Source organism: Dreissena polymorpha, chromosome 9 (genome assembly GCF_020536995.1).
Source record: "Dreissena polymorpha isolate Duluth1 chromosome 9, UMN_Dpol_1.0, whole genome shotgun sequence".
NCBI classification, from domain to species: domain Eukaryota; kingdom Metazoa; phylum Mollusca; class Bivalvia; order Myida; family Dreissenidae; genus Dreissena; species Dreissena polymorpha.
The window spans coordinates 87,662,954-87,690,943 of NC_068363.1; the positions used below are offsets into that span (position 1 = coordinate 87,662,954).

Genomic DNA, 27,990 nt, shown 5'->3' on the forward strand with positions numbered 1-27,990 from the left:
ACGACTAAATATATTTTATTTAAATTTAATCTAATGATTTCTACATCATATAATAATATCACAGCTGAGGATGACATGTTTGAATGTTGAAACAGAGTTTGTTCCTAGTTTCAGCACTCTTCACAAGCAAATTAAATATTAAGACATAAATATTAACAAAAACTACTACAATTGTTCTACCATATGGAATGTAATTATTGGCATTATCTACATGAATATGCGAAAGAGAATAGAGAAACAAATAATATATATAACTAGTACAATTGTTCTATTCAATGGAATGAAACTTATCGCATTATCTATGTGTATATATGCAAGATAAATTACATAATAAAGAACGGCATATCTGCTGCGGTGTTTGCAGCGTATCTTGTGTTGAGGTTTAAACTAGTGTTGTGTACATGATGTTCGATATTTCGATCCCTAAATGCCCTTGTTAATTTCATGGAAGCCAGACAAAATGGGCTCCTATCTGTAACCCCCCTGATCGCCAAAGATGTCCTCAATCTTGTCGTTGAAGGGGTTGACTTTTCCAATGACCTCTGGCCACTGATTCTCCATCTGCTCCCACACCACCCTGGCCACTTCTGCATTGCCAATCTGTTAACAAGCACAATAAATCTGGGACCGCATTTGTCAATCAATTATTAGCTTTAACTTTAAAGATAAAAGATATTAAATAAACTGTAATATTTGTATACTATAATACAGTTCAATATCACATGGTACTTAAGATCTCAAACTGCACAAATCTTCATTTAAAACCTTTCATTTATGACATAAGCAAAATTTGTAGTATGTATATATTCAAATGTTGAACATGGTTTCCTTTGGTAAAAGTCTATTCCTTATTCTTAAGTTTAAGAATAGGTTGGTGATTACAGGCCAAGGATACAGTTTAAATTAATTTTCGTACATTAGTTGTGTGATTCTTAAACAATTCCTAAACCTGTTCCATGGATTTTTTATGCAAAATGTAAATATGCAAGTATGTCAACAGGCTAATGAATTTGAACTTCCTTACAAGAACACATTCAAACAGACTATGGATCGCAGTTGATCCGTTCAAATATAATAAACAAGAGCTGTTTGCAAGTTTTTCATCAAGTATGAGATTGACACAAAGATTGTTCTCCGTAAATTACATAATTTTTTTTTAAACATAATAATCCTTAAATCCAATCAACAGCTCTGACTTCAGTTCTTGCCTATTTGCCTAATTACCCATCTCATACTAAGTTATGTCTCTACATACACTTTGAAACCTTACAGCTGACACCCACCAAAACCATATGAGCCTTGCTTTGGAAAAAGGGGGTTAAATGCATGTGCTTAAATTGTCGTCTCAGATTAGCCTGTGCAGTCTGCACAGGCTTATCAGGGATGATAAGTTCCACCTAAACTTGATTTTCTTCATGAACAGTCGACTTTTGATAAAAAGATACCATACAAGCGAAACGTGTCATCCCTGATTTTGGAGGACACATTAAGCACATGCATTAAACCCCCTTAACACAGTGCCAGCCTCACATCTACTCTTAGTTATATACAGAAGGAGAAAACAGACACCATACCTGGTTGGCATGGAAACCATCCACGGGTTCGAGCAGTTGCCAGGTGGGCAGTCCCTTGGCGGTCCACTCTTGTATCACTGGACATACATAGCATATATTATTATAATAATTATTGTGAGGGATTTATACAAGAATACAAACAAATATATTAAATAATATATTATTGTTTTGTTTGTCATTATATATGACGTCATGACTAAAAACAATAGCTCAGCGGTCGGAGAAATATGCCCCCTCCCCCCAAACAGGGCTTTGAACTAATGACCCAAATTGCAATTAGGTCATCTACTGTCCAAAGCAAATGCACATGTGAAGTATCAAGCCAATGAGTCAATTTGTTGACAAGTTATTGATAATTTACAATTTTCACACTTATTGTGACAGTAACCTTGACCTTTGACCTAGTGACACCAATTTCAATAGGGGTCATGTACAGTCCAAGGTCAATGCACATAAGAAGTATCAAGCAAATTGGTAAATTTGTTAAAGAGTTTTTGATTGTCCAGAAACAATTTTCACAACTATTGTTACAGTGATCTTTACCTTTGACCTAGTGACCCAAATGTCAATGAGGGTCATTTACTGACAAAGGCCAATGCACATGTGCTGTATCAAGCCAATCGGTGAATTGTTTTACAAGATAATGATCGGAAACGATTTTCACACTTATTGTGACAGTGACATCTGACCTTTTGACACAATTTCAATGAGGGTCATCTACTGTCCAAGACCAAAAGCACATGTGAAGTATCAAGCCAATTGTTCAAGTTATTGATCAGAAATCAACTGGTCTACCGACCAACATCCAGCAAAACAATATACACCCTATTCTACAAAGAAGGGCATAATAAAACACTATAATATTCAGTACTTTCCAAAAAATGCATGCATGGGTGAAACCTTCACGAAACATGATAGTTTATGTAGTTTGTTTGTGCTGGGTCATTGTTTGTTTGAGATTATTAGTCATGTGGCCTCCATGTAACCAAATATAAGTAGGCAGCCTATACCATTGATGAGAAGTGGTTTACCTGTATTGATGGGGTTTGTATTATACCACAGCTTGAAGTTCTTGTAAGTGTTGTTTGATATGTCAACCAGAACATCGCTCAGTTCGTTAGCACGCTAGAGGTCATGAAAAGAGACATTATTTAATTTGAACTCATGTGAAATTGGTATATTTTACTTCGGACAAAGAACTAAATAATGTGTGAGTAACATTCCTTCAACAAGAAAGCCATTTATATCAGTTAGGCCATGGGTTAAGTTTATTGGTTTTATCAAAATGCAAATGTCATCAATGCTTAACCATTAAGGCTAAAATGCGCTCAAAGTTAAATGCCCACAGAAAATACAATAATATAATTAATAGATACAGAAAACATGAGCATGAACGAACATATGCACAAATACAGGATGTAAATCAGTAGCCTGATTGTGTTAATGTGAGTACACACTTTTCATGAACATTTGTTGAATAAGGAAAACATGTCACTAAAACAGTGCTATGCCACATGAAGTCTGAGCTATATCCAATACCATGATATTTCTGACCTTCAAGTGGTAACTTTGACCTTAAGGTGATGACCTTCATGTTACATTAATTTGTTTCACATTGCCTTTATGTGATAATTATTTGAAGCAAGTTTCATGAAGTCGTAAGTCAAAGAAGAAATAAATCATTGCCAAAAAAATTACAAGCAGTTGATTAACAAAATTGCTTCACAAGCGATACTTAACCCTTTATCACACTGATACACAGTTTGACGCATTTGTAGTCACTAAGAAAATCAATTTAAATTTAAGACCCTTTTTACCAGATTGAAGTTTTAAGGGTTCATTTTAAACCCTAAGATACTGCTGAGCAGCAAAGAAATAAAAACTTGAAGGCTGTTCTGTTTTATGCTGGTTCCATATAGCCTTTTTGATTCGGCTTTAAGCTGGAAAGGGATAACTATTTATCATAATACTTTTTCACCTGGGTAGTGAGGTCTCGAAGTGTTTCATTGGTGTTCATCCAACCAGTGCATGGCGAAATCTGCAGTTTAAAGACAAAATTAAGATATGGCATATAATAATTAATATTACAAATTCAAGTGTATTTAAGAACTAAATATTATTTAATTGCATTTAATCAGTGAATAAAATGCTTCTAGAACAATGAACATGAAGTTTCCAGGAAAAGCACATTTTTTACTTAGCGTACCATAATGAACACAAATTTGCAAGGGGAAAGTCACTCGCAGTCAGCAATGATGACCTTGACCTCATCCAAGGTCAACATGGAGGTCTTGATATAAGGAACATGTATACCTTATAACAAATATTGCATGATGTTTAATTGCATGATCTTAATGAGTTTGAGAAACCAAATTTGAATCAGTGACAAAGAATACCCCCGACGCCGCTTGTCGCTAAATGAAGCATGGTGTTAAAGATGGTCTTAGTTGAAAAAGGGGCAAAACTTTTATACTTTTTTAAGTCAGAATTGAATAACATTTTCTGCAATTCATCAGTGTATAAACTGTCAGGAAAATAAAGCCTAATTTGCATAAACACAAAAGTTTAGTACAACCAAATTACAACCAAAAAGATAAAAATGCCCTTCAATACCTAAGCGTATGAATCAAGTTGAAGTTTTTATTTCATTTTCACAATTGTAAAATTGCTGATATTTTGGCAAAACTATGACATCATTTCTCTAAGGACTTATAACATACAACATTACTACCGTTTTAGAAAAATATTGACGTCATTTTGCAACTTGTTTATGAAAAAGTAGTATGGTCATGATTATTTATGTTTAAATATTCCTAGGGGGAGAGTTCATCTGGAAATTCAAAGAAGATCATGTTATCAGCTTATCTAAACAGAAAACATTGTTTTATAGGATGATAAAACTCATACATGCACAACCTAATATCATAAGGGACAAGGGAATGTTTAATGTTATACATGGACAAGTGAAGGAGAATGAGTTTGGACAAGTTTGTGTCTACAGAAAAACAGATGGACTGACAAACATACACCCATGGTGATAAACTGGTGATAAATCAGTCATCCATGGTGAAAAACAGGTGATAAATCAGTCATCCATGGTGATAAACAGGTGATAAACCAGTCATCCATGGTGATAAACCAGTCATCCATGGTGATAAACTGTTGATAAACCAGACATCTGCGGTGATAAACTGGTGATCATCCAGTCATCCATGGTGATAAACTGATGATAAACCAGTCATCTATGGTGATAAACCAGTCATCCATGCCAATAAACTGGTGATAAACCAGTAAAGCTTGTGACCCAAGTGTTACATTTTGAATCATCAAGTCCCAATCACTATTGATGTCTGTACCTCCAAACAGTTGAAGTAGTCATAGAAGTGAGCGTAAGTGACATCATTACGCAGTGCACCAATCGGATGTACACGATCATGCAGACTGTTATACAGTACGCGGCCATCTGCCAATCCTGTCAGGAAAACATAACTGCCTGATGGCAATACACTATCCTGAAAACAGAAAATAATATTGGATAATTGACCGTATTGGAAGTAAATAAACTTGCATTAATTGCCTGACATAATACATGTATACAAATATATAAACAGATAACTTAAAAATATTTCTGTCCATTAACTAATATAAGAAATAAAACAAACTGGTACATGCATGATTCAGGAAGAAATAGGTAAGAACACTTTATCAAATGAATATCCCATTCCAAATTTTCCATGATCACTAAATAATTTTCACTTGATAAAATAAGGTACACACATTAAGAAAACAAATAAATTACACAAATAAATGAAAAACAATTCTTTGAAGGGCCATCATCACATGTACAAGGAAGGTGGTTCAGCCAATCTGGAGAAGAAGGGACGAATGCTCTATTATTAAGGGCATGTTCTGTGAATAAGTGAGCTCAATGCATGTGAGTAAAGTTTCAACCCTGATTAGCCTGTGCAGTCTGCAGAGGCTATTCAGGAGGGTCACTTTCCACCTTAACTTGATTTTTGCTAAGAAGGACTTCCTTAAAATGATTATTCCATAAAAGTGGAAAGCGTCATTGCTGATAAGCCTGTGCGGATTGAACTGGCTTATCTGGATGACACTTTAAGCACATGATACCTTGTTTTTCAAGAGCAAGGCTCACATTTAAGGGCATGACTACCAAATCTTGTGAAAACAACTAATGTTCCATTTACCAGAAAGTCCAGGGTTTGCAGAGCGTACTTTCGCATATCCTCTGGTTTCGTCATGTGATCAATTGTGTCTGGGTGACTGGAACAAGTAAAAAGTTGATAAAAATTAAAAGAATATAAAAACAAGTAACACTGAAAGACCAAAAATGAGGTTTTTCAACATTTTGATTTTAAATTTAAGTAAAATAATTGTTCTATCCCTTTTAAGGTATGCTTGTAACCAACCCTTGCAACCAACCTGCACACACAATTTGAGCTCTTTACCAAATCACATCATTGAGCGGAAACAGTTTTTTTTTTTGGTCAACAGTGACTTTGATCTGAATCCAACTGGTCCCAAATCTTGAAATAAAATCACACTTTAGGTGTATATGTTCCCTACCTTAACTCACAATTTTAGAACGTTAACTCCATTTTAAGTCAAATATAGCACAGAAACAGTTTTGTTCTATTTATAGCAACATTTACCTTTACCTGACTGGTCTGAAATGAACTGCAAGGTTTGAGTTTAAGTATCTTACACACAGCTTCAGAGCAATACCTCCATCCCATCTCAAGTTATTCATCGGATAACATCATTTAATTTAAGTAACAGCGACCTTGACCTTACTGCCAATTCAATATGATCACAAGCGAGGTATGCATGTATTTTAGTAAAAAATATCTTTACCCAAGCTCATGATATAGAGTGTTAACCATTATCCATGTTAAGAGACGGGGACCTTGACCTTTACCAGAAAATGCTTCAAATAGATCCTTAGCTAGATCTCCATGTTCGCTTTTTAAATACTGCATTTCAATTTGTAATTTCAAACTTATGTCAATGCACAAAAAGGAACTATATTTCTTTTTAGTAAAACCAACAATTTGCTATTTTTTTTAGTAACAGGTGCTTTGACCTTCACCCAACTAGCCCCAAATGCAATCCCAAGCTAGGTCTATGTAAGCTACCTACACACACAATTTCAAAGCAATTTTCCCACCTAACCCCCCGTTCTCACAGAGCTGAAACCTAACAACGATCATCCAGATCAAGCCATGATATGAAAAAGGTTTGGATCAGGGCAGATTGAGGCGGATCGGAGTCTAAATAGAGCAATTTGGCAAATTATGGTCTTTATTTCGACTGTACTACGATGCCCCAATATATATATACCGAATATTTTTGGCCACGATCCCACTATGTTTATTTTGAGCACTTTCGAAATAAGGGTGGCAAGAGCGTAGAGCTTTCCGATCATGAAGACTACTGCGATCATACTGCGCTTATGAAAACTCCACTACGTTTCTCCTGCAATTTGTTTGATCGGCCACGTTTTCGGCCACACTTTGATCGTAGTAGAAGTGGCATCTATGTGTGAACGGGGGTAAACTAAAGTTGTGAAGTGGAAACTATTTTTAATTTTTGGTAACTGTGACCTAGACCCTTGACCCAAAAGGCCCTACATGCAATGCCAAGTTGATGCACCCGCCCCCCCCAGTTGCCACCCATACCCATATAATAACCATGATTTTCAACTTGAAAACCTGGTGAACAAACACAACAAATGCAAAGCAAAGCAAACAAATAAATTTAAAGAAATAAACTAAACAAGTATTAACATAAAATATATTATTATATATTTTATAATATATGAAAGTTTTTACCAAAAATGTTTGAGTTATAGACAATTCTCGCTTGTATTTCATGATTTTTTTACCTGTTCATTAAACATTTCTTTATCCTTATCAATATGTGTCACAAATATCACATAGCGATCTAAAATAATGGACAAGATGTAAACAATGGACACAACTTGTGTGCATCTGTTTGTGGACATTTAACTGTACATATTATAAAAAAGGCAAATATAGTCCTAACTTACCCGTTGCAGACATCGTTTCCAACAAGGGCATATATCACAATGAGGGGATAGTCACCAGTCTTGTTTCTATAGAGACTGAAAAACATAAAAAATAATTTCTTTTCAAATGTTATGTTATTTTTAGACATGTTTGATACACTGATATAGTCAATGCAGGCGAGTTTTGTTTATGAGGAAATACCTAATGTAGCTTTAGTTATCTCTGATCATTGCAATATCCTTATTAAAGTATATAAATAATTTAAGTAAATGTATGCTCCTTTGGCAGAATTAATTACAAAAATATATTTCCTAGTTTATTCTTACTGGATTTTATTAAATGATGTGTGAGGAATGATACCTTCACATAACTAAGTATTTTAATTGTTTATTTTTTTAATACTTGTAAATTCATTATGCATTCCTTTAAGTGTCATACAGCAGTATTATTTGTTTGATCTTTCCAGTCGGTGGCAAGGGTGGTGGTGTGGTGGATGACATACTTACCTGGGAAATCAAATTCTCTAAAATAAGGCAGTTACAAACACAGTAGGGGAATTCTGTAACCTGTTAAACACGAAGATCATAAGGGACATACAATGGGACAGCATGGACATATACCTTATATTGTGCTTATATCCAAAGGGATGTGAAATCATTGCATAGTTCCAATGACAAAAGGACATTAATATAAGACAAATTGATGGACAAAAATGTGCCTGCAATATGGAGCCACTTTGGATATATGTATATGAGCCTCTCTCTGGGAAAACCAGGCTTAATGCACGAGCATAAATGTCCTACATTAACCTGTGCAGTCTGCACCAGCTAATCAGGGAAGACACTTTCTGCTTTGATGGAGTATTTTGCATAAACAAAGTCTCTTTTAAACAAAAATCCAGTTTATGTGGGAAGAACTTTCCCAGGGTAGCCTGGGTAAGAATGCACAGGCTAATTTGGAATGACATTTTCTGCATGTGCATGAAGCCCCATCTTCCCAGATTGAGGCTCATTTCTGTAACCAGGGACCATGTGAGGAGATAGAGGGGCAATCAGGACATGTCACCAGGGACCATGGGAGGAGATAGAGGGGCAATCAGGACATGTAACCAGGGACCATGGGAGGAGATAGAGGGGCAATCAGGACATGTAACCAGGGACCATGGGAGGAGATAGAGGGGCAATCAGGACATGTTACCAGGAACCATGGGAGGAGATAGAGGGGCAATCAGGACATGTGACAATGAATGCAGGATCAGTCACCTTTGCTGTATATGTTTCACCATGCCTTCGGCAGCGGCACCTGTCAATAGTTAAGCTCAAGTGGTCGTTGTCTGCTCGGGGACTATTTTAAAGTATCCCGGGTTCCCTTAGGAATACTACAATGTACCAAGGGTATGGAAAAAATGCTTAAAGGCATACTGGGCATACTGGGGGGTACTTTTTAGTATATTCTATGTACCCCTGGTACTTTGTAGCATATTTAAAAGATTACCTCGGGTACTTTAAATAGTACCTGAGCTGACAATGAACATTCAAGCAATAGTTACCGTTCAGACTACATTTCAAGCTTTTTGGTTTATTCAGATTCTTACAGTTTTCCAGTTGGTTCTTTTCTACCAGATTAATAACACCAGAAAATGATTGACATTTGCCACTTTATGCTGAGACAGGAATACAATATTTTTTTTGATAAACTGAAATTCAGCAAATGTAACTGTCCTTGTTGCATATTTACACCCGAATTGGCAAATTTCATAGAGAAAGTTTTACATGAGACATGTACTGGAATGAAAAAAATAGGTGGCAGAAATGCAACAGATAATGCAATAAACACAATGGAAGGCTGAGCCACAAAACTTCTGTATCTGCTTTTTCTTCTCCATGCTACAGTCAGAATTCAATTAACGTATTCCCCCTCATATAACTTTTGACGAGTTTGTAGTCCCTTAGAAAATCAAATTAAATTAAAGACCTTTCTTGCTAGACTAAGTTTTAAATTCTTCATGTCCCACCCTCAAGATACTGATGAGAAGCAAATAGCATAAAATCTTAATAGGCTGCAAGTTACTCGTTGACTGTTCTGGTTTTTGCTGGTTGCATGTTACCATTTTCACTTTGCATCTGAGCGACAAAAGGGTTCAAAAGGACAGCATCATGTACATATTTATGTTATATCAGTAAAGCTGAAATATAATTTGTCTGCTGGTGTTTTGAGTTCTGATTTTTTACTCAGCTAGCATCAGACACTCATTTCATTATAGTGTTATCATTAAAAGTTTTAAGGTTTCCTATGACAAGATTTTGGACATTACGGCAAATACTGAGCTTTTAATCCTATGTCAAATCTAAACAGATATTTTTTTTTATTAGAATAAGGGCAGGGCAGTATAAAAGGCTGCAGGGTGCATCCAAATTAATCAATCGGTCGTTGAGTCCTTCATTTTTTTGCAGCGATGCACAATGCAATATACAATACAATAGTTTCAAACTCAACCTTCATGTGTCCCCAAAACATTGTGATATCTCTGTCAAGTGTTGGGGGATAAAATACACTAATATTGTTGGCAGGGCAATCTTACCTCCCCTCTATATTGGTTACCATTGCCTGGGCACGTGCACCTATCGTTTGGGTTTGATCCATAATTGCATGCATTTAAAACACATGCGTACTAACCAATATGTTTAATTCTATTTGCAATTAAATGGAGAACATGAATATGAGTATCAAGTTAAACATTATTCTATGTAGTATTTCCGACAGACATTAATTTTGACGTGTCTTACAATCATACATGTAACATATTTTTTTATGCTTTCCGGTGGTTTATAAAGAAATTTTAGTGAATTAAAACTGTTCTACTGTGAAAAGACGTATTTCTCATGACGTTTCAACATCATTATTTCAGCAAAGATACAAAAACAATCGTTTGTAAGCATAAAATAAAAAGAAAATTTGTTGGATTTGTTGCAATATCGCTTTAAGTTCACTTGTTATCTTAGAAAAAACAATTTTTCATTGTGGCTGCGCCACTTGTGAATATATTCCACCGAATCCAATAAATACCCTATAAATCACATACAAAAAATGTGAATAACAGAAAAATACTGAAGATTATTGGCTTACAAATAAAAGCAATATAATTTTAAATACAGCATTTTATTATGTTTATAGTCTGGGTTTTAGACATTCTTGTAACCTTAATTGCGCAAAAAAATTTATATGTGAACAAGACTTAAAATTGAAATCCATAAGTGTCAGCATTAGTGATCCTTTATCAAAATCTGCATCATTTACACTACGTTTCCACAAGCAATAACATTATTTTGCACTCTCTACACAAAATAATTGGTGCCTCAAAAGAAGTTTATTTTACCTGGGTAGAACCAGTGCTAGGTGGACACCAGGGGCTTTCTCTGGCTGAACTTTTTATTATGCCAAATTGGCCTTGCTCTGGCAAATTGCAGTGTACACTACGTCTAGCGCGATTTCTGCCATCCTTCTCACTCCCACTGTGGACAATTTTTTGTGAGCGTGGAAAATCACCGCGATCGGAAGGTGTTTCCATCATGATAAATCGCGTTGACAGTGGCTGAACACCGCGGGCGTTATCGGGAAATCGATCTCATGGAGGACCACCAGGATCGCCGTGGACCACTGCGGCCTCGGTGGTTTGCGGTGAACTACAGGTAAATGTGAATGAACATGTATATTTCGATATTGCAGACCGTATAATTTTTGCAAAGTTCTAGAGTGTTTTGTTACATTTGTATGTCCATATATATAGCTATGACCAGGGACTTTAAATAGGGTGCCAATTGTCTGGGTGCTGTTTTCCAGATACCACAAGCTATATGTGCACAAACGAGAAAGCATTTCCGAAATTTTAACAAAAACAAACAACTATGTAAATAAAGAAGAAGTAAATCTTCACGCAAAAACTGTAGAAACAAAACATTAAGTACATCACGCTCCATGTATGACATGTCAAATAATTCTGGAACGAGGGTAAACAATAGAAAATAATGATGATTGTTAAAAATCAAGTTACAATGTATACAAATGTACATACAAATATAACAAAACATTCTAGAACTTTGCAAAAATTATTCGGTCTGCAATTTCGAAATATACATGTTCATTCACATTTACCTGTATTTCACCGCGAACCACCGAGGCCACGGTGGTCCACCACGATCATGGTGGTCCACCGTGAGATCAATTTCCCGATAACGCCGTGACTGACACCGCAATTCGCCACGGCGAAAATCACCGTGTTTAACAGTGTATCGTGGTGCGATAGTAATTGTCCACTCTGGGCTGAATCACGGTGATGCGATGTGGATGGCAGAAATCGCGCTAGACGTAGTGTAAGTGCTGACACCAAATCCACTGATACTCACAGCCACATAAATGGGACCTTTTCACAGATTTTTGCATGTATGGAATGCTTTAAATTGATGAATGTAGAGATTGAAACTAAATAACTCCAGTAAATGCCAAAAATAAAATTAAAGAAAAACAAAAGTAATCCTAAATTAGGTTCAAACCATTGACCCTTGGAGAAAAAGTCTAGTAATATAACCACTCGGCCAAACGTGAGAGGTGTATTTTTTACTTCATATAAGCAACCTCATAGTTGCTCAAAATTGTACGATAACACCAGAACTCTCCAACTTATGTTATCGTTTTGCATAATCTTGTTTGTAACGCCTTATTATTGTCAGGTTTTTAAATCGTCAAAAGATGTATAATTTTATAATATTTTATTTTAGAGCATGGTAAATGTTCAGTATTACTGTTTCCTCTCAAATAACATAACTACTACAAGAATTTGCAAATCTGAAACAATTTTGTTACAATTTTGTCAATTTACCAAAACATGAAAATGTCCCTTTAATGTCTTCATGGCCCGTAATCTGCATGAGACTTATGCTGAATGTGTAGTAGATTGCTTTACAGTTTGATTGCTTGTGTTCTGTTAAAAGGTGTTTACCGTACTTCACCATGTATAAAGCGCAATAGTAAACCTAAAAATTTCAATAACATGTAAACAAGTTGGTGGACATTAAATATTGATACAACGCTATTCTGAGAGCTTTTTTGCGAAAAAATTACATTATGCTATCCTTAATATTCATTTAAAAATCGTGTTGCACATTTTAAATGGTTGCACTATATACATGGACAATTACGATAAATTCACTACCTACCATTGACGGCAATGTTCTGGTAGTCCTTGAAGTTACACCTGTTTCTCTGCCACAGTCTGAAGTAGATTGAGTCTGTCTTGCCATGAAGCACCTTGTCTAGGGGGTCAGTAGCGTTCATGAAACCTGGCAATCAGACATACTCATTCACGAAATATTGTAAAATACCTTCAATAAGAACATGGATATAATTGTTCTCCTTGTAATATAGTTTGGAAAGTCAAAGGTCTGTGATTTTATTTTATTTGGTAATGATTTGGAATTGAAAAGATAATGCCTTATGTCTAATTTGAGGGAAATCGCAACCGAAGTCATTAATTTTAAAGTTAAATTTAATAAAATGCTGACATCACGCTATACATTGCATAAATACAAAATGATTTTAAGTGCATGTAATGCCTAGATTCTGGCTGCACCCTCACATCAATGTGGGTCATCATAATTCTGAATAGTAAATTTTGTGATAAAACTAGTTAAAATTTAATTAAAAGCTGATTTAACCTTACACATGTGATTAAAGTTGTGAGCCTACCTGATGCATAGGAGATGTCAGCCTACCTGTGGCATAAGAGATGTGAGCCTACCTGTGGCATAAGAGATATGAGCCTAACTGTGGCACAGGAGATGTGAGCCTACCTGTGGCATAGGAGATGTCAGCCTAACTGTGGCACAGGAGATATGAGCCTACCTGCGGCATAGGAGTAGTGAGCCTACCTGTGACATAAGTGATGTGAGCCTGCATGTGGCGTGGGAAATGTGAGCTTACCTGTGGCATAGGAGATGTGAGCCTACCTGTAGCATAGGAGTTATGAGTCTGCCTGTGGCATAGGAGATGTGAGCCTACCTGTGGCATAGGAGATGTGAGCCTACCTGTGGCATAGGAGTTATGAGTCTGCCTGTGGCGTAGGAGATGTGAGCCTACCTGTGGCATAGGAGATGTGAGCCTACCTGTGGCATAGGAGATGTGAGCCTACCTGTGGCATAGGAGTTATGAGTCTGCCTGTGGCATAGGAGATGTCAGCCTACCTGTGGCATAGGAGATGTCAGCCTACCTGTGGCATAGGAGATGTGAGCCTACCTGTGGCATAGGAGATGTCAGCCTACCTGTGGCATAGGAGATGTGAGCCTACCTGTGGCATAGGAGATGTCAGCCTACCTGTGGCATAGGAGATGTGAGCCTACATGTGGCATATGAGATGTCAGCCTACCTGTGGCATAAGAGATGTGAGCCTACCTGTGGCATAGGAGATGTGAGCCTACCTGTGGCATAGGAGATGTCAGCCTACCTGTGGCATAGGAGTTATGAGTCTGCCTGTGGCATAGGAGATGTGAGCCTACCTGTGGCATAGGAGATGTCAGCCTACCTATGGCATAGGAGATGTGAGCCTACCTGTGGCATAGGAGATGTCAGCCTACCTGTGGCATAAGAGATGTCAGCCTACCTGTGGCATAGGAGATGTGAGCCTACCTGTGGCATAGGAGATGTGAGCCTACCTGTGGCATAGGAGATGTGAGCCTACCTGTGGCATAGGAGATGTCAGCCTACCTGTGGCATAGGAGATGTCAGCCTACCTGTGGCATAGGAGATGTGAGCCTACTTGTGGCATAGGAGATGTGAGCCTACCTGAGGCATAGGAGATGTGAGCCTACCTGTGGCATAGGAGATGTGAGCATACTTGTGGCATAGGAGATGTGAGCCTACCTGAGGCATAGGAGATGTGAGCCTACCTGTGGCATAGGAGATGTGAGCATACTTGTGGCATAGGAGATGTGAGCCTACCTGAGGCATAGGAGATGTGAGCCTACCTGTGGCATAGGAGATGTGAGCATATCTGAGGCATAGGAGATGTGAGCCTACCTGTGGCATAGGAGGTGTGAGCCTACCTGTGGCATAGGAGATGTGAGCCTACCTGTGGCATAAGAAATGTGAGCCTACCTGAGGCATAGGAGATGTGAGCCTACCTGTGGCATAGGAGATGTCAGCCTACCTGTGGCATAAGAGATGTGAGCCTACCTGTGGCATAGGAGATGTGAGACTACCTGTGGCATAGGAGATGTCAGCCTACCTGTGGCATAGGAGTTATGAGTCTGCCTGTGGCATAGGAGATGTCAGCCTACCTGTGGCATAGGAGATGTGAGCCTACCTGCGGCATAGGAGATGTCAGCCTACCTGTGGCATAGGAGTTATGAGTCTGCCTGTGGCGTAGGAGATGTGAGCCTACCTGTGGCATAGGAGTTATGAGTCTGCCTGTGGCATAAGAGATGTGAGCCTACCTGTGGCATAGGAGATGTGAGCCTACCTGTGGAATAGGAGATGTGAGCCTACCTGTGGCATAGGAGATGTGAGCATATCTGAGATATATGAGATGTGAGCGTACTTTTGGCATAGGAGATTTGAGCCTACCTGTAGCATAGGAGATGTGAGCCTACATGTGGCATAGGAGATGTGAGCCTACCTGTGGCACAGGAGATGTGAGCCTACCTGTGGCATAGGAGATGTGAGCCTACCTGTGGCATAGGAGATCTAAGCCTACATGTGGCATAGGAAATGTGAGCATATCTGAGATATATGAGATGTGAGCGTACTTTTGGCATAGGAGATTTGAGCATACTTGTGGCATAGGAGATGTGAGCCTACCTGTGGAATAGGAAATCTAAGCCTACCTGTGGCATAGGAGAAGGCTGGCCAATCCAGTTCATTTTCTCCGATATATGGCAAGCCTTCAAACACACCCTGCAAAGAAACAAGGAACAATAAGGCATCTTAAGAAAGCATACATTTTCTGAGGAAACAAAATCAACTGGGGAAGGTACTGTGTATTAAATTACATGTTTTTTAAGTACAGCCTTTGAACAAAACTAATAATCTTACTAAATATTCACATCAAACATCCATAATGAGCTCTAATACAGTAAGTTCACTAAACAAAGTATTTTCATGATAAAATTAATTTAAATTATCCATTTAATCACTATAACAGTGCCTAAACTCACCACATTTGGAAGGTATTGTGATGCTACTTTTAAAAGTTGTGAACCGATGGACACAAAGATGGACATTCTCAAGCTTTTATTTCAGTAGTAAATTGAAACTTTGAGGTAAAAAAACTGCGCCCTATACATGTTTTTTAGACATAACTTATTTTTTTTACACAAAGGTCAATGCTTACCATGGAGAGTTCAGTGGAGTTGAACCACTCCCTAGGCAGGTGGAAATGCTCACCGCCAAGAGTTCAGTGGAGTTGAACCACTCCCTAGGCAGGTAGAAATGCTTACCATGGAGAGTTCAGTGGAGTTGAACCACTCCCTAGGCAGGTAGAAATGCTTACCATGGAGAGTTCAGTGGAGTTGAACCATTCCCTGGCAGGTGGAAATGCTTACCTCAGAGAGTTCAGTGGAGTTGAACCACTCCCTAGGCAGGTAGAAATGCTTACCATGGAGAGTTCAGTGCAGTTGAACCACTCCCTAGGCAGGTAGAAATGCTTACCATGGAGAGTTCAGTGGAGTTGAACCATTCCCTGGCAGGTAGAAATGCTTACCTCAGAGAGTTCAGTGGAGTTGAACCACTCCCTAGGCAGGTGGAAATGCTTACCATGGAGAGTTCAGTGGAGTTGAACCATTCCCTGGCAGGTGGAAATGCTCACCACCAACAGTTCAGTGGAGTTGAACCACTCCCTAGGCAGGTAGAAATGCTTACCATGGAGAGTTCAGTGGAGTTGAACCACTCCCTGGCAGGTGGAAATGCTCACCGCCAAGAGTTCAGTGGAGTTGAACCACTCCCTAGGCAGGTAGAAATGCTTACCATGGAGAGTTCAGTGCAGTTGAACCACTCCCTGGCAGGTGGAAATGCTCATCGCCAAGAGTTCAGTGGAGTTGAACCACTCCCTAGGCAGGTAGAAATGCTTACCATGGAGATTTCAGTGGAGTTCAACCATTCCCTGGCAGGTGGAAATGCTTACCTCAGAGAGTTCAGTGGAGTTGAACCACTCCCTAGGCAGGTGGAAATGCTTACCATGGAGAGTTCAGTGGAGTTGAACCATTCCCTGGCAGGTGGAAATGCTTACCTCAGAGAGTTCAGTGGAGTTGAACCACTCCCTTGGCAGGTGGAAATGTGCGCTGATGGAATCCCCCAGCACGGCTACTCCCCTAGGTTCAGACCCCTCACAGAAGGTTGTCTCGTATGGTTGCTTGGTAACAGGGTCAGTGCCCTGAATGTAGCAAAGTTATTGAATGTTAACAAGAATTACAGTCTAGGATTTCAATAGCTTTTGAAAACCAGCAGTAAAACAAACGCCCCAGTGCTTGAAATATTCAGGGGTAAAATTAAATGTTCAGGGGTAAAAAAACTGAAGTATACATATTTTGTTTCTGGATACTTGTTGATTGCTCTACAAATGTTGCTTTGTATATCTTTTTATATAATATTGCTAAACTAAGGAACAACATTTTGTGAAATAATGATGCAAGGCATATACTTTTGATGAGTCAAAAGTGAGCGATTGAAAAATGCTTGCATCAAAAACAGGATTCTGGTTCAATTGCAATCCAGGACAGTTCACATGAGAGTTACAACATGCCATGATATTGAGGCTTGTAGAATAAATACAGATTGAACATGTGAACTATTTACAATATGTGTTAGCCATGAAATTCTAAATGCTAATTGATTATGAATAAATTTATATTTTTACCATGATGACATTGTTTAAGTTAATAAATTATGAAGCAATGGCTATTTTTACCATGATGCCATTGCAGTTGGAGTCCCTATTGACATCATCGTTTAATGTTCTGAAATAACAGCAGCATAAAAGTTGACATATGAAACACTTCTCATTGTTTTCTTTTACCCCTAATGAGAAATCCTTTGACATCAGATTCTTAAATATTGTTGAGAACTGGTTAGGGAACAAATTTGTGAAGTAACATTAAAATTAAGTACACTTCAACACCGTTATTTCGAAGTCGTCGGGACCATTAAAAAAACTTCGAATTAACGATAATTCGAAATAAACATTTGACAGACGACTTATTTGATTCTGTAATAATAAAACGTTGTGGAATTCGCATGGTTCGGTTACACGCTACTATTAATAATTGGTTTACTTAAAACCGTTAACTAGTCAGATGGCAATAGATTTCTTCTTGTAACAAACGAAGGAATAAAACGATTCTTGTTCTTCTTTTTAGGTTTTCTCTAAGTACAGAACATATTAAATATAATGAATATGCACTTATTATCAGAAAATATAAAATATAACGAATAGCACAAATTATCAGACCATATTAAATATAACGAATAGCACAAATTGTCATACATGTAAATACAGATGAATACATTTTCGGAAATGTATTAACATTTTTTGAAAATAAGACGCGATGTCTCTCTGAACACTGTATTACGCTAATATGTCACAAACATTATTTCAATAAAATGAATCAAGGGCTTCGTCAAAGAGAAAATAGCTGTTAACCTATGTTGATGAAACTGGGTGCGTGGTACAGGGCCATTTTTGTAATATGCACATTATTTAATTATTTTCTTCAGGCAAAAGTTGCGATTGCTATGGTTATGGAAATGATGAAAAACTAAAAAAAAATGTTCTAAACAGCCTAGCATCACAAACATACTTAAGTAGATATTCTGACTTCAACTTTGAGTTTTTTTTCTCAATTTTGAGTTTGATAAACATGCTCAATTTGTTGTTCTAAGAAGTTTCTGAGATTTAACTCAGTAAGAAAGCAGTGATATTACCTGGCACCTGCATGCATGCTGCGATCTTTGTCATCGCAATCCTTCCCTCGCCATGAATATCCACGTAGCGTCTGAAATATACCACAATAACAGTATTATATAATAAAATGACTTAGTAGCTCATTATATAAGTTTACTCATTTGTTTAAGCAAATGAAAGCATTAATTTGGCATAGAATTTTTAAGTATTTTTGAGAGATGGGGGTTATTAAGATAGGGGTGTCCATTAGGCACGGTAATTTGTAGGCATCATCATGTTCTAGACAGGTGTGGAGATCACTCACTTCATAGGGACTATAGACAGGTGTGGGGATCACTCACTTCATAGGGACTATAGACTGGGGTGGGGAGCACTTACTTCATAGGGACTATAGAAAGGTTTGGGGATCACTCACTTCATAGGGACTATAGACAGGTGTGGGGGTCACTCACTTCATAGGGACTATAGACAGGTGTGGAGATCACTCACTTCATAGGGACTATAGACTGGGGTGGGGAGCACTTACTTCATAGGGACTATAGAAAGGTGTGGGGATCACTCACTTCATGGGGACTATAGACAGGTGTGGGGGTCACTCACTTCATACGGACTATAGACAGGTGTGGGGTCACTCAGTTCATAGGGACTATAGACAGGTGTGGGGATCACTCACTTCATAGGGACTATAGACAGGTGTGGGGATCACTCACTTCATAGGGACTATAGACAGGTGTGGGAATCACTCACTTCATAGGGACTATAGACATGTGTGGGGATCACTCACTTCATAGGGACTATAGACAGGTGTGGGGATCACTCACGTCATAAGGACATAGACAGGTGTGGGGATCACACACTTCATAGGGACTATAGACAGGTGTGGTGATCACTCACTTTATAGGGACTATAGACAGGTGTGGGAATCACTCACTTCATAGGAACTATAGACAGGTGTGGGGATCACTCACGTCATAGGGACTATAGACAGGTGTGGGTATCACTCACTTCATACGGACTATAGACAGTTGTGGGCATCACTCACTTCATAGGGACTATAGACAGGTATGGGAATCACTCACGTCTTAGGGACTATAGACAGGTGTGGTGATCACTAACTTCATAAGGACTATAGACAGGTGTGGGGATCACTCACTTCATAGGGACTATAGACAGGTGTGGTGATCACTAAATTCATAGGGACTATAGACAGGTGTGGGGTTCACTCACTTCATAGCAACTATAGAAGGTGTGGGGGTCACTAACTTCATAGGGACTATAGACAGGTGTGGGGATCACTCACTTTATAGGGACTATAGACAGGTATGGGGATCACTCACTTCATAGGGACTATTGACAGGTGTGGGGATTACTCACTTCATAGGGACTATAGACAGGTGTGGGGATCACTCACTTCATGGGACTATAGACAGGTGTGGAGATCACTCACTTCATAGGGACTATAGACTGGGGTGGAGAGCACTCACTTCATAGGGACGTTAGACAGGTGTGGGGAGCACTCACTTAATAGGGACTATAGACTGGGGTGGGGAGCACTCACTTCATAGGCACTATAGACAGGTGTGGGGATCACTCACTTCATAGGGACTATAGACAGGTGTGGGGATCACTCACTTCATAGGGACTATAGACTGGGGTGGGGAGCACTCACTTCATAGGGGCTATAGACAGGTGTGGGGAGCACGCACTTAATAGGGACTATAGACTGGTGTGGGGAGCACTTACTTCAAAGGGACTATAGACTGGGGTGGGGAGCACTCACTTCATAGGGACTATAGACAGGTGTGGGGAGCACTCACTTCATAGGGACTATAGACAGGTGTGGGGATCACTCACTTCATAGGGACTATAGACTGGGGTGGGGAGCACTCACTTCATAGGGACTATAGACAAGTGTGGGGATCACTCACTTCATAGGGACTATAGACTGGGGTGGGGAGCACTCACTTCATAGGGACTATAGACAGGTGTGGGGATCACTCACTCCATAGGGACTAAAGACAGGTGTGGGGAGCACTCACTTCATAGGGACTATAGACAGGTGTGGGGATCACTCACTTCATAGGGACTATAGACTGGGGTGGGGAGCACTCACTTCATAGGGACTATAGACAGGTGTTGGGATCACTCACTACATAGGGACTATAGACAGGTGTGGTGATCACTCACTTCATAGGGACTTTAGACTGGGGTGGGGAGCACTCACTTCATAGGGACTATAGACAGGTGTGGGGAGCACTCACTTAATAGGGACTATAGACTGGGGTGGGGAGCACTCACTTCATAGGGACTATAGACAGGTGTGGGGATCACTCACTTCATAGGGACTATAGACAGGTGTGGGGATCACTCACTTCATAGGGACTATAGACTGGGGTGGTGATCACTCACTTTATAGGGACTATAGAAAGGTGTGGGATCACTCACTTCATAGGAACTATAGACTGGGGTGGGGAGCACTCACTTCATAGGGACTATAGACAGGTGTGGGATCACTCACTTCATAGGGACTACAGACTTGGGTGGGGAGCACTCACTTCATAGGGACTGTGCTTGTCACCATCAAGATCAACAGCTGGCTCATGGTTGTTGAAGATTCTGTTATAATAATTATAGATTTAACTACTATGAGAGAATACAAATACTGCCAATATAATAAGTTTGCATTTATTAAAAATGTGGGTTTGTTTGGTTGCCCTGGATTTCAGGTAAATGCCTCTACAATTTAATGAAGTATATTTATATCATTGTGGAAACATATAAACATGAACTGTTTATTGACTGATCTTTGATAACATTTGGTTGATTTATTTGAACAAATTTAGTGTAAAGAGGTCACAGAAGCGGAAGAATTAAATTATGCAACATATGGATTTGCAATTTTCAACTGTAAAGCAAAATTGGTAAAAAAGTAGCATAAGTGTAACTAAGTGATAATTATTATATCCATGTAAATATATGCTGAGCAACAGTGTGACATAGTGTTACTTAAATATGCCGATGAAGATGTACAAACAAAATTCATTTTGTTTAACGCAAAACATCCCTTGCAATACTTACGCATTTATCCATGCACATATTTCTTTGATACCAGGTAAGTCACAAATGTTGGCACCAATCTTTGGCTGAAAATATGAAAAAAGAAACAGTATAAGTCTTTATTTCAGACATTCTTAAAGCTTAACTCTTTGACCTTCTTGTACAACCTTTACCTTAAGCCTGCATTATAGATTCAGGCTTTCTGTACATCGTTTCAATGCCCATACATTTTTAGACAAGTTTTATGAAAATTCTTCAAAAGATACAAGATAATGCAGGAGACACAAAAGTGTACGCTCACAATTTGAAATTGGAGTATGACCTTGACCTTTAGCCACCATGAGTGACTCATGCCTTTGCATATTGTCTCAATGACCTAAACGTTTTAGCCAAGTTTCATGAAAATCCTATAAGAGTACAGCATTATATGGAGCGTACACAAAAATGGAGGCTCAAACCTTTGACCTTGAAGTACCACCTTGATCTTGAGCCGGCATGACTGACTTGTGCCCTCTACACATCGTCTCAATGCACTAAATATTTGATGTGAGTTTCATGTAAAAGGGTATAGGAGGTATAGAACTGACACAACATTTATATGGACAGACTGATGGATGGACACAACGGATTTCTTTAATCTGAAATACCGCTTTTTGGCAAGGGATTAATAAATCGTTATTATACTCAATATTTTTCATCAATGTCTCACCATATTGAGTTTTTTCAACAACACCTTCTGCTTCAGAATAGGGTCCTCAGAAAAGTGACGAAGTTTTTTCTGAAATGGAGTGTCAAAACACTTTGCATAAAAAGCATGGATAATTCATGTGATCCTCACAAAAAAATAGCCAAGCAGCCCAAAATCACCTCCAAAATATCATAACATAAATATTGTATTGTATTTGTATAATATACTCTAATGTATTTGATTTGCCGTTGTATAGATATGTAAAATCTCGTCAAGTGTTAACAAAGATATACTGTATTGTGATTACTGACTTAAGGTTTTGACAACTGCATTGAAAAGACTTTTTTTAAAGAAACCAAGTACTGGTTCTCCCCAGAAATCTAACTTAAGAATCTTTTAATAAGCCTCAAGTTTCTTACAAAATCAAATGTGAATAAATAGGTTTAAAACACTGAAAGCTATAAGCTTTAAATCAAGTACAATGGCAGTCAAAGTTTGTATTTTTTTAAGTTCATACCCTAGAAAAGGAATTAAAGTGTTTTGTTCTTACATTAGAGTTCAGTGGGAACAAAGTACACTGGGGGTGGCCCTTCGTTGAGGTACAGAAGCCCAGCTTGTGGCATATCACGTCTGGCGTATCCTTGTCTTCTACTCTGCAAGCAATTTTGTCATAAAACTGTATGGGCATGTATTATCAGCCCTGATAAGCCTGTGCAGACTGCCCAAGCTATTCAAGGTCGACACTTTCTTTTTTATTGAACTTTTCGGTGAAATACAATCTCTTCTAGATGAAAATCAATTGTTGAAAGAAAGTGTCATCCCTGATTAGCCTGTGCAGACTGCACAGGCTAATCTGGGACAACACTTTACCCACATGCTTTAAGCCCAGTTTTCCCAAAACACAGGTCATTTGTCTGTTTCAATTGATGATAAATCCCTTAACTTAATTATAATTAAGTTTTCTTAGTCATGCGTGTTAATTGACTGGTTTCAATATTGAATTCTTGTTTTAATAAGGGAATCTACAGTATGACAATATTTTTTTTTTAACTTTATTTGTTCAAATATTTGAACAGGTTTCTTTAATAACAAGTATGTTCTTGTTAAATGTCTGTTATACATAATCTCAGATAACAGTATTACAGTAATGCGTGTTAATTGACTGGTTCAACAATGAATGCTTGTTTTTATAATGGAATCTACAGAATAACAATATTTCTGTATTACTCATTTTTTCAAATATTTGAACAGGTTTCTTTAATAACAAGTATGTTCTTGTTAAATGTCTGTTATACATACCGGTAATCTCAGATAACAGTATTAACAAAGTATCTGATCTAGGTCATGCATATGCGAGACTGAATAATATTTAGGATAACCTAATTAATCTCACATAACAATGTTTACATAGTATTTGATCAAGGTCTAGCATATGCAATACTTTTCGAAGGGCACTTGATAAGAAAGTAATCAATAATAATCTTTAGGATAACACAATTTTATCCATACAATACGACATTTTTCCGGCAAGTTCAATCACATGCCACAGTATGGTCATATGACCCTTTTGGTTGACCCTGAACAAAAACTATGATATGATAAAGTCTAGAAATACATTTAATGATCATAATTGCTAGTATTATAATTGTAATTAAAATTACATTTGGTATGTTTAATCAAAAGCGTTGCATAACACGCTCCTTTGTTTTGGTACAGGTGTTTTGTTAGATTAATGAAAGCCATGCAATATCAGTGATAATAATTATCAACCAAAAATGTGTCACAGGCACTGCATGATGCCTCATCACAACACTTTTTGACACTGACATATCCACTATATGAGTCGTGTTCTAAGAAAAATGGGCATAATGCATGTGCGTAAAGTGTCGTCCCAAATTACAGGCCACAGTCTAATCAGGGACGACACTTTCCGCCTAAATTGGATTTTTGGTTAGAAGAGACTTCAGTTAAACGAAAAATGTCATAAAAGCGGAAAGTGTCGTCCCTGATTAGCCTGTGCGAACTGCACAGGCTATTCTGGGACGACATTTTATGCACATGCATTATGCCCAGTTTTCTCATAACACGACTCATATATTCTAGAATGGAAAAAAATCAAAGGACAATAATTCAGCAAAAACTAGCTGCAGTCTGAATTCCTGTATCACATAGCGGACAAACAGACAAAGAGCAATAATTATTCCAAAACATGTTGCAGACAAAATTCAAGGACGAATAAGTTACGAGAAGTTTTGTAAGTTTTGTACACCTGCACTGATACTGTGTATAAATATGAGAAAAAAGGCATTTGAATTTAGCCAAATGCTGGAGGGTCACATAAGTAAACACCAGCTTTGTGAAGCTTTTCTTTCCGTAACTTTTTCAACCTGAATTCAATCTTGAAACCAAGGAAGAACTCGTACCATTGAGCTTTGTGCATATTCATTTTGAAGTGGCTAGCTGGGTAAATTTGTTTATGTCATTTTCTAGCAAAAATGCCCCCACCTACGATGCAAGTCACACTACTAAATACCATTAGTTACTACTTGCAATATGATGCTGATGATTCTACTTGTGACATTAAATCAAATAATAGCTAACTATCAGAGAAAAACAAGAATTAATGTATTTTATGAAAAAAGAGAGAGAAATTAAACAGTTTGGAAACTGTCAAACATTTCTGACCCTTAAAGGGGCCTTTTCACAGATTTTGGCATTTTTTAACTGATTCATGAAATGCTTTATATCGATAAATGTAAACATTGGATCGTAAAAGCTCCAGTAAAAAATCAAGAATAAAATTAAAAAAAGGAAAAGAACATTGCCCGGACCAGGTTTCGAACCAGTGACCCCTGGAGTACTGCCAGAGTCCTGAAGTAAAAACGCTTTAGCCTACTGAGCTATTCCGCCGATTACACTAGTTGATGTATTTTATACCTTATATAAGCAATCTTCGTAGTTTCACAAAATTTAACGACAAAAACAGAACTCTCCAAATTATTCAATCGTTTCGCGTTGCAACGCTTTATAATTTTTATGTTTTAAAATCGTCAAAAGATGCATATAATGGCTATATTAGACCATGGTACATGTTCAGTATTACTGTTTCCTCACAAATATCATAACTAAAACGAAAATTTGCGAATCTGAAACAACTTTTTTCAATTTTGTCAATTTACCAAAGCGTGAAAAGATCCCTTTAATAGTGGTGATCGCTTTTTAATCATTTTGAGTTATAACTTAATTGTTGTGTTTAATTTAAACTGTTTTACTATCATGATAAACAGTATTGGCCAAATGAAGCCTGTAAAAACATTACATGGCTTTAAATTTAAACTAGTTTACTAACATGACAAACAGTATTGGACCAATGTAATCAGCAAACACTAGACACGGCTTTTCAAACTGGTCAGGTAGAAGCTTGCACAGGCGTTCCAACGACTGGATCAGGGACTCATTGTGAATTGCTGACGTCTGCTCGACCAACCCCATAATAACATCACATGCTGAAAATGTTATCATATTATATATAAAATAACATTTAATTAATTTTTCCTTCTTTACAAAGTACCTGTTTAAGGCACTTTCCCAATTAATAAAAAAATACAACATTCCGGATTGCTGTCCAAAAAATTCCCAAAGGAAGGAAAGTTATGTTAATTTAGTCCAAAAGACCCATATTTTCCTAACTTAAGATTTCACAATGAGAATTTTCCTGATTTCTTTTTTTTGCAATTAAGCAACAAACTTGCTGCATTTTTATTTAAGAAATTGACCTTAGAAATGTGAATGCCATTCAGAAATATTTTTTCTTAATTATTTCCAGACACGTTTGTGTTTGTTTTTCTTGAATATTCTATTAATATATGTTTATTTTCTTGTTTAGGCAGCACACTGTACTTGCTAAAAATCTTGTCAGTCGCAACAAATATGTGAATAAACAACACATTGAAAGAAAAACATAAAAAAATGTGTCTAGATCTTTGGGTCCTATTAAACAAGGTGTGCATTTTGTTACATTGTACAAAAATAAAAACAACAGCAGTAGAATTTCAACTGTGTTTGATATGGACACCTTAAGTAGAAGCCACAGTCATAAACTTTTACAATGTTGTAAATCATCATTTAAAAGATAACTAAATTGTTTTAGTATACAATCATGTTTTGTTTCATTTGTTTTTTGCTTTACAATTATAGGAATTGGTTCTAGAACATAACACAAAGTAAAAGCAGTTGCACTTGAAAATAAAACTTAACATCACTAAAAGGTCATAAATTATTATAAGAAACGATTTTGCAAAACAATTATGAACAAAGCTATAGTCAAGCAATATGGTCCCCTACCGGCTCCACCATTGTCAGAAATTCCACCATTGTCAGATTATTTTTTTTGGTTGCCATAGCAACCAGAATTTTTGACGTAGGAACAAAATAAAATGATGTGCATAATGTCCATATTGCCATCCATCCATGTTTCAAGTTTCATGAAAAAATATTAAGAACTTTTAAAGTTATTGCAGGATCCAGAAAATGTGACTGACTGATGGACGGACGGACAGAGCGCAATCCATAAGTCCCCTCCGGTGAAACCGGTAGGGAACAAAAAAGATAACAATTAAGATTTTCTCGTGAATAATGTGGAAAACCACATAGTATGAAAAATAATATGTTTAAAAAATTCTCTGGTATGATATACATTTAGTGATCATATATACATACAACAAAATATATATATACAGTTTGTCAACCAGTTCCGTATAATCAGCAGTTCCGATTAATTTGTATTTAATTTTCCTTAATGCCCCAATAAAAGAAAATGATAAGTGTCTAAGGTAAACATTAGGTAATGGAATAAATTAACAAAGTTTTAGCAAGAAAGCTTTTGTATTATGCTTACAGGAGGGGGGGGCGGGTAAATGCAGCAAAAAGTTAACCGGAACTGATTGAATGGGTTAATTATGTTTTGAAATGTGCATATGGATAGAGGGCTTTATTATTTTCAAATAAACGTTTTGCTGATTGAAAACAAATGCCATGACAATGTTTTGAAAGACTAATTCTGTAAGTTGAATGATTTTTAATAATTTTCGAAGGGTGAACTTTAATTGGCTATTTTTGACAAAAAACTGCAATTGCTTTCTGGCCTAACCTGTTATCATACAAAATAAATTTAACCCTTTATTTTTACATCTTCGCACATTGACACTACATGCCGAAATAAATTATTGTGGGCAAAAGAATTAACGTTTTTTGCCGGGTGATTCTAAACTGGTTGACTGACTGTATATATTTAGTTAAATAGTTTAGATTTGAAAATACGTGTGAGCTTTAGATACTTAAATGAGCTGCATACCTTTGAGGCTTTGTTGCAAAATTAGAAACAGTATCGTCGATAGAAGTTTCACAGACATGTGATAAAAATAAATAAATAAACACGTTTATAAAATAATAATGGTAATAAAATAAAAAAAAATATTCATAGCATTACTTGCACAATTTGCTCCGCCGTTTGCATCTGCATCGCAAACTTTCCCTATGGAAAGAATAAAAAACGCTACAAAAATTAACTTCATGTTTAAGTTCGTTGCATTTAATAAACGAGCTTGACAGTTTTCCTGACTGTCATGTGACTGTAAGCTTAAAATAGAAATCACGTGATAATAATCATTGTGGATG

At 37.4% G+C, this 27,990-nt stretch overlaps 1 protein-coding gene across 2 annotated transcripts; it reads right to left on the reverse strand.

The window, feature by feature from the left end:
- On the reverse strand, positions 1-27,970 carry LOC127844305 (acyloxyacyl hydrolase-like). 2 transcript variants are annotated; one of them, XM_052374409.1, is made up of 19 exons: positions 27,803-27,970; positions 25,664-25,820; positions 22,865-22,967; positions 22,336-22,404; positions 21,648-21,712; positions 21,125-21,185; positions 18,590-18,660; positions 17,577-17,625; positions 16,899-17,042; positions 15,499-15,568; positions 12,838-12,960; positions 8,887-8,926; positions 7,645-7,719; positions 5,783-5,858; positions 4,931-5,086; positions 3,553-3,612; positions 2,606-2,699; positions 1,575-1,651; positions 1-600 (listed from the first exon to the last, which is right to left on the reverse strand). In XM_052374409.1, the coding sequence occupies exons 1-19, from the start codon at positions 27,885-27,887 to the stop codon at positions 469-471; spliced, it is 1,707 nt and encodes a 568-aa protein (XP_052230369.1). In that variant the 5' UTR covers positions 27,888-27,970; the 3' UTR covers positions 1-468. The 2 variants fall into 2 exon arrangements, with proteins under 2 accessions (XP_052230369.1, XP_052230368.1); XM_052374408.1 differs by lacking the exon at positions 8,887-8,926 and adding an exon at positions 10,206-10,245.
- Between the last annotated feature and the right edge of the window lie 20 nt (positions 27,971-27,990).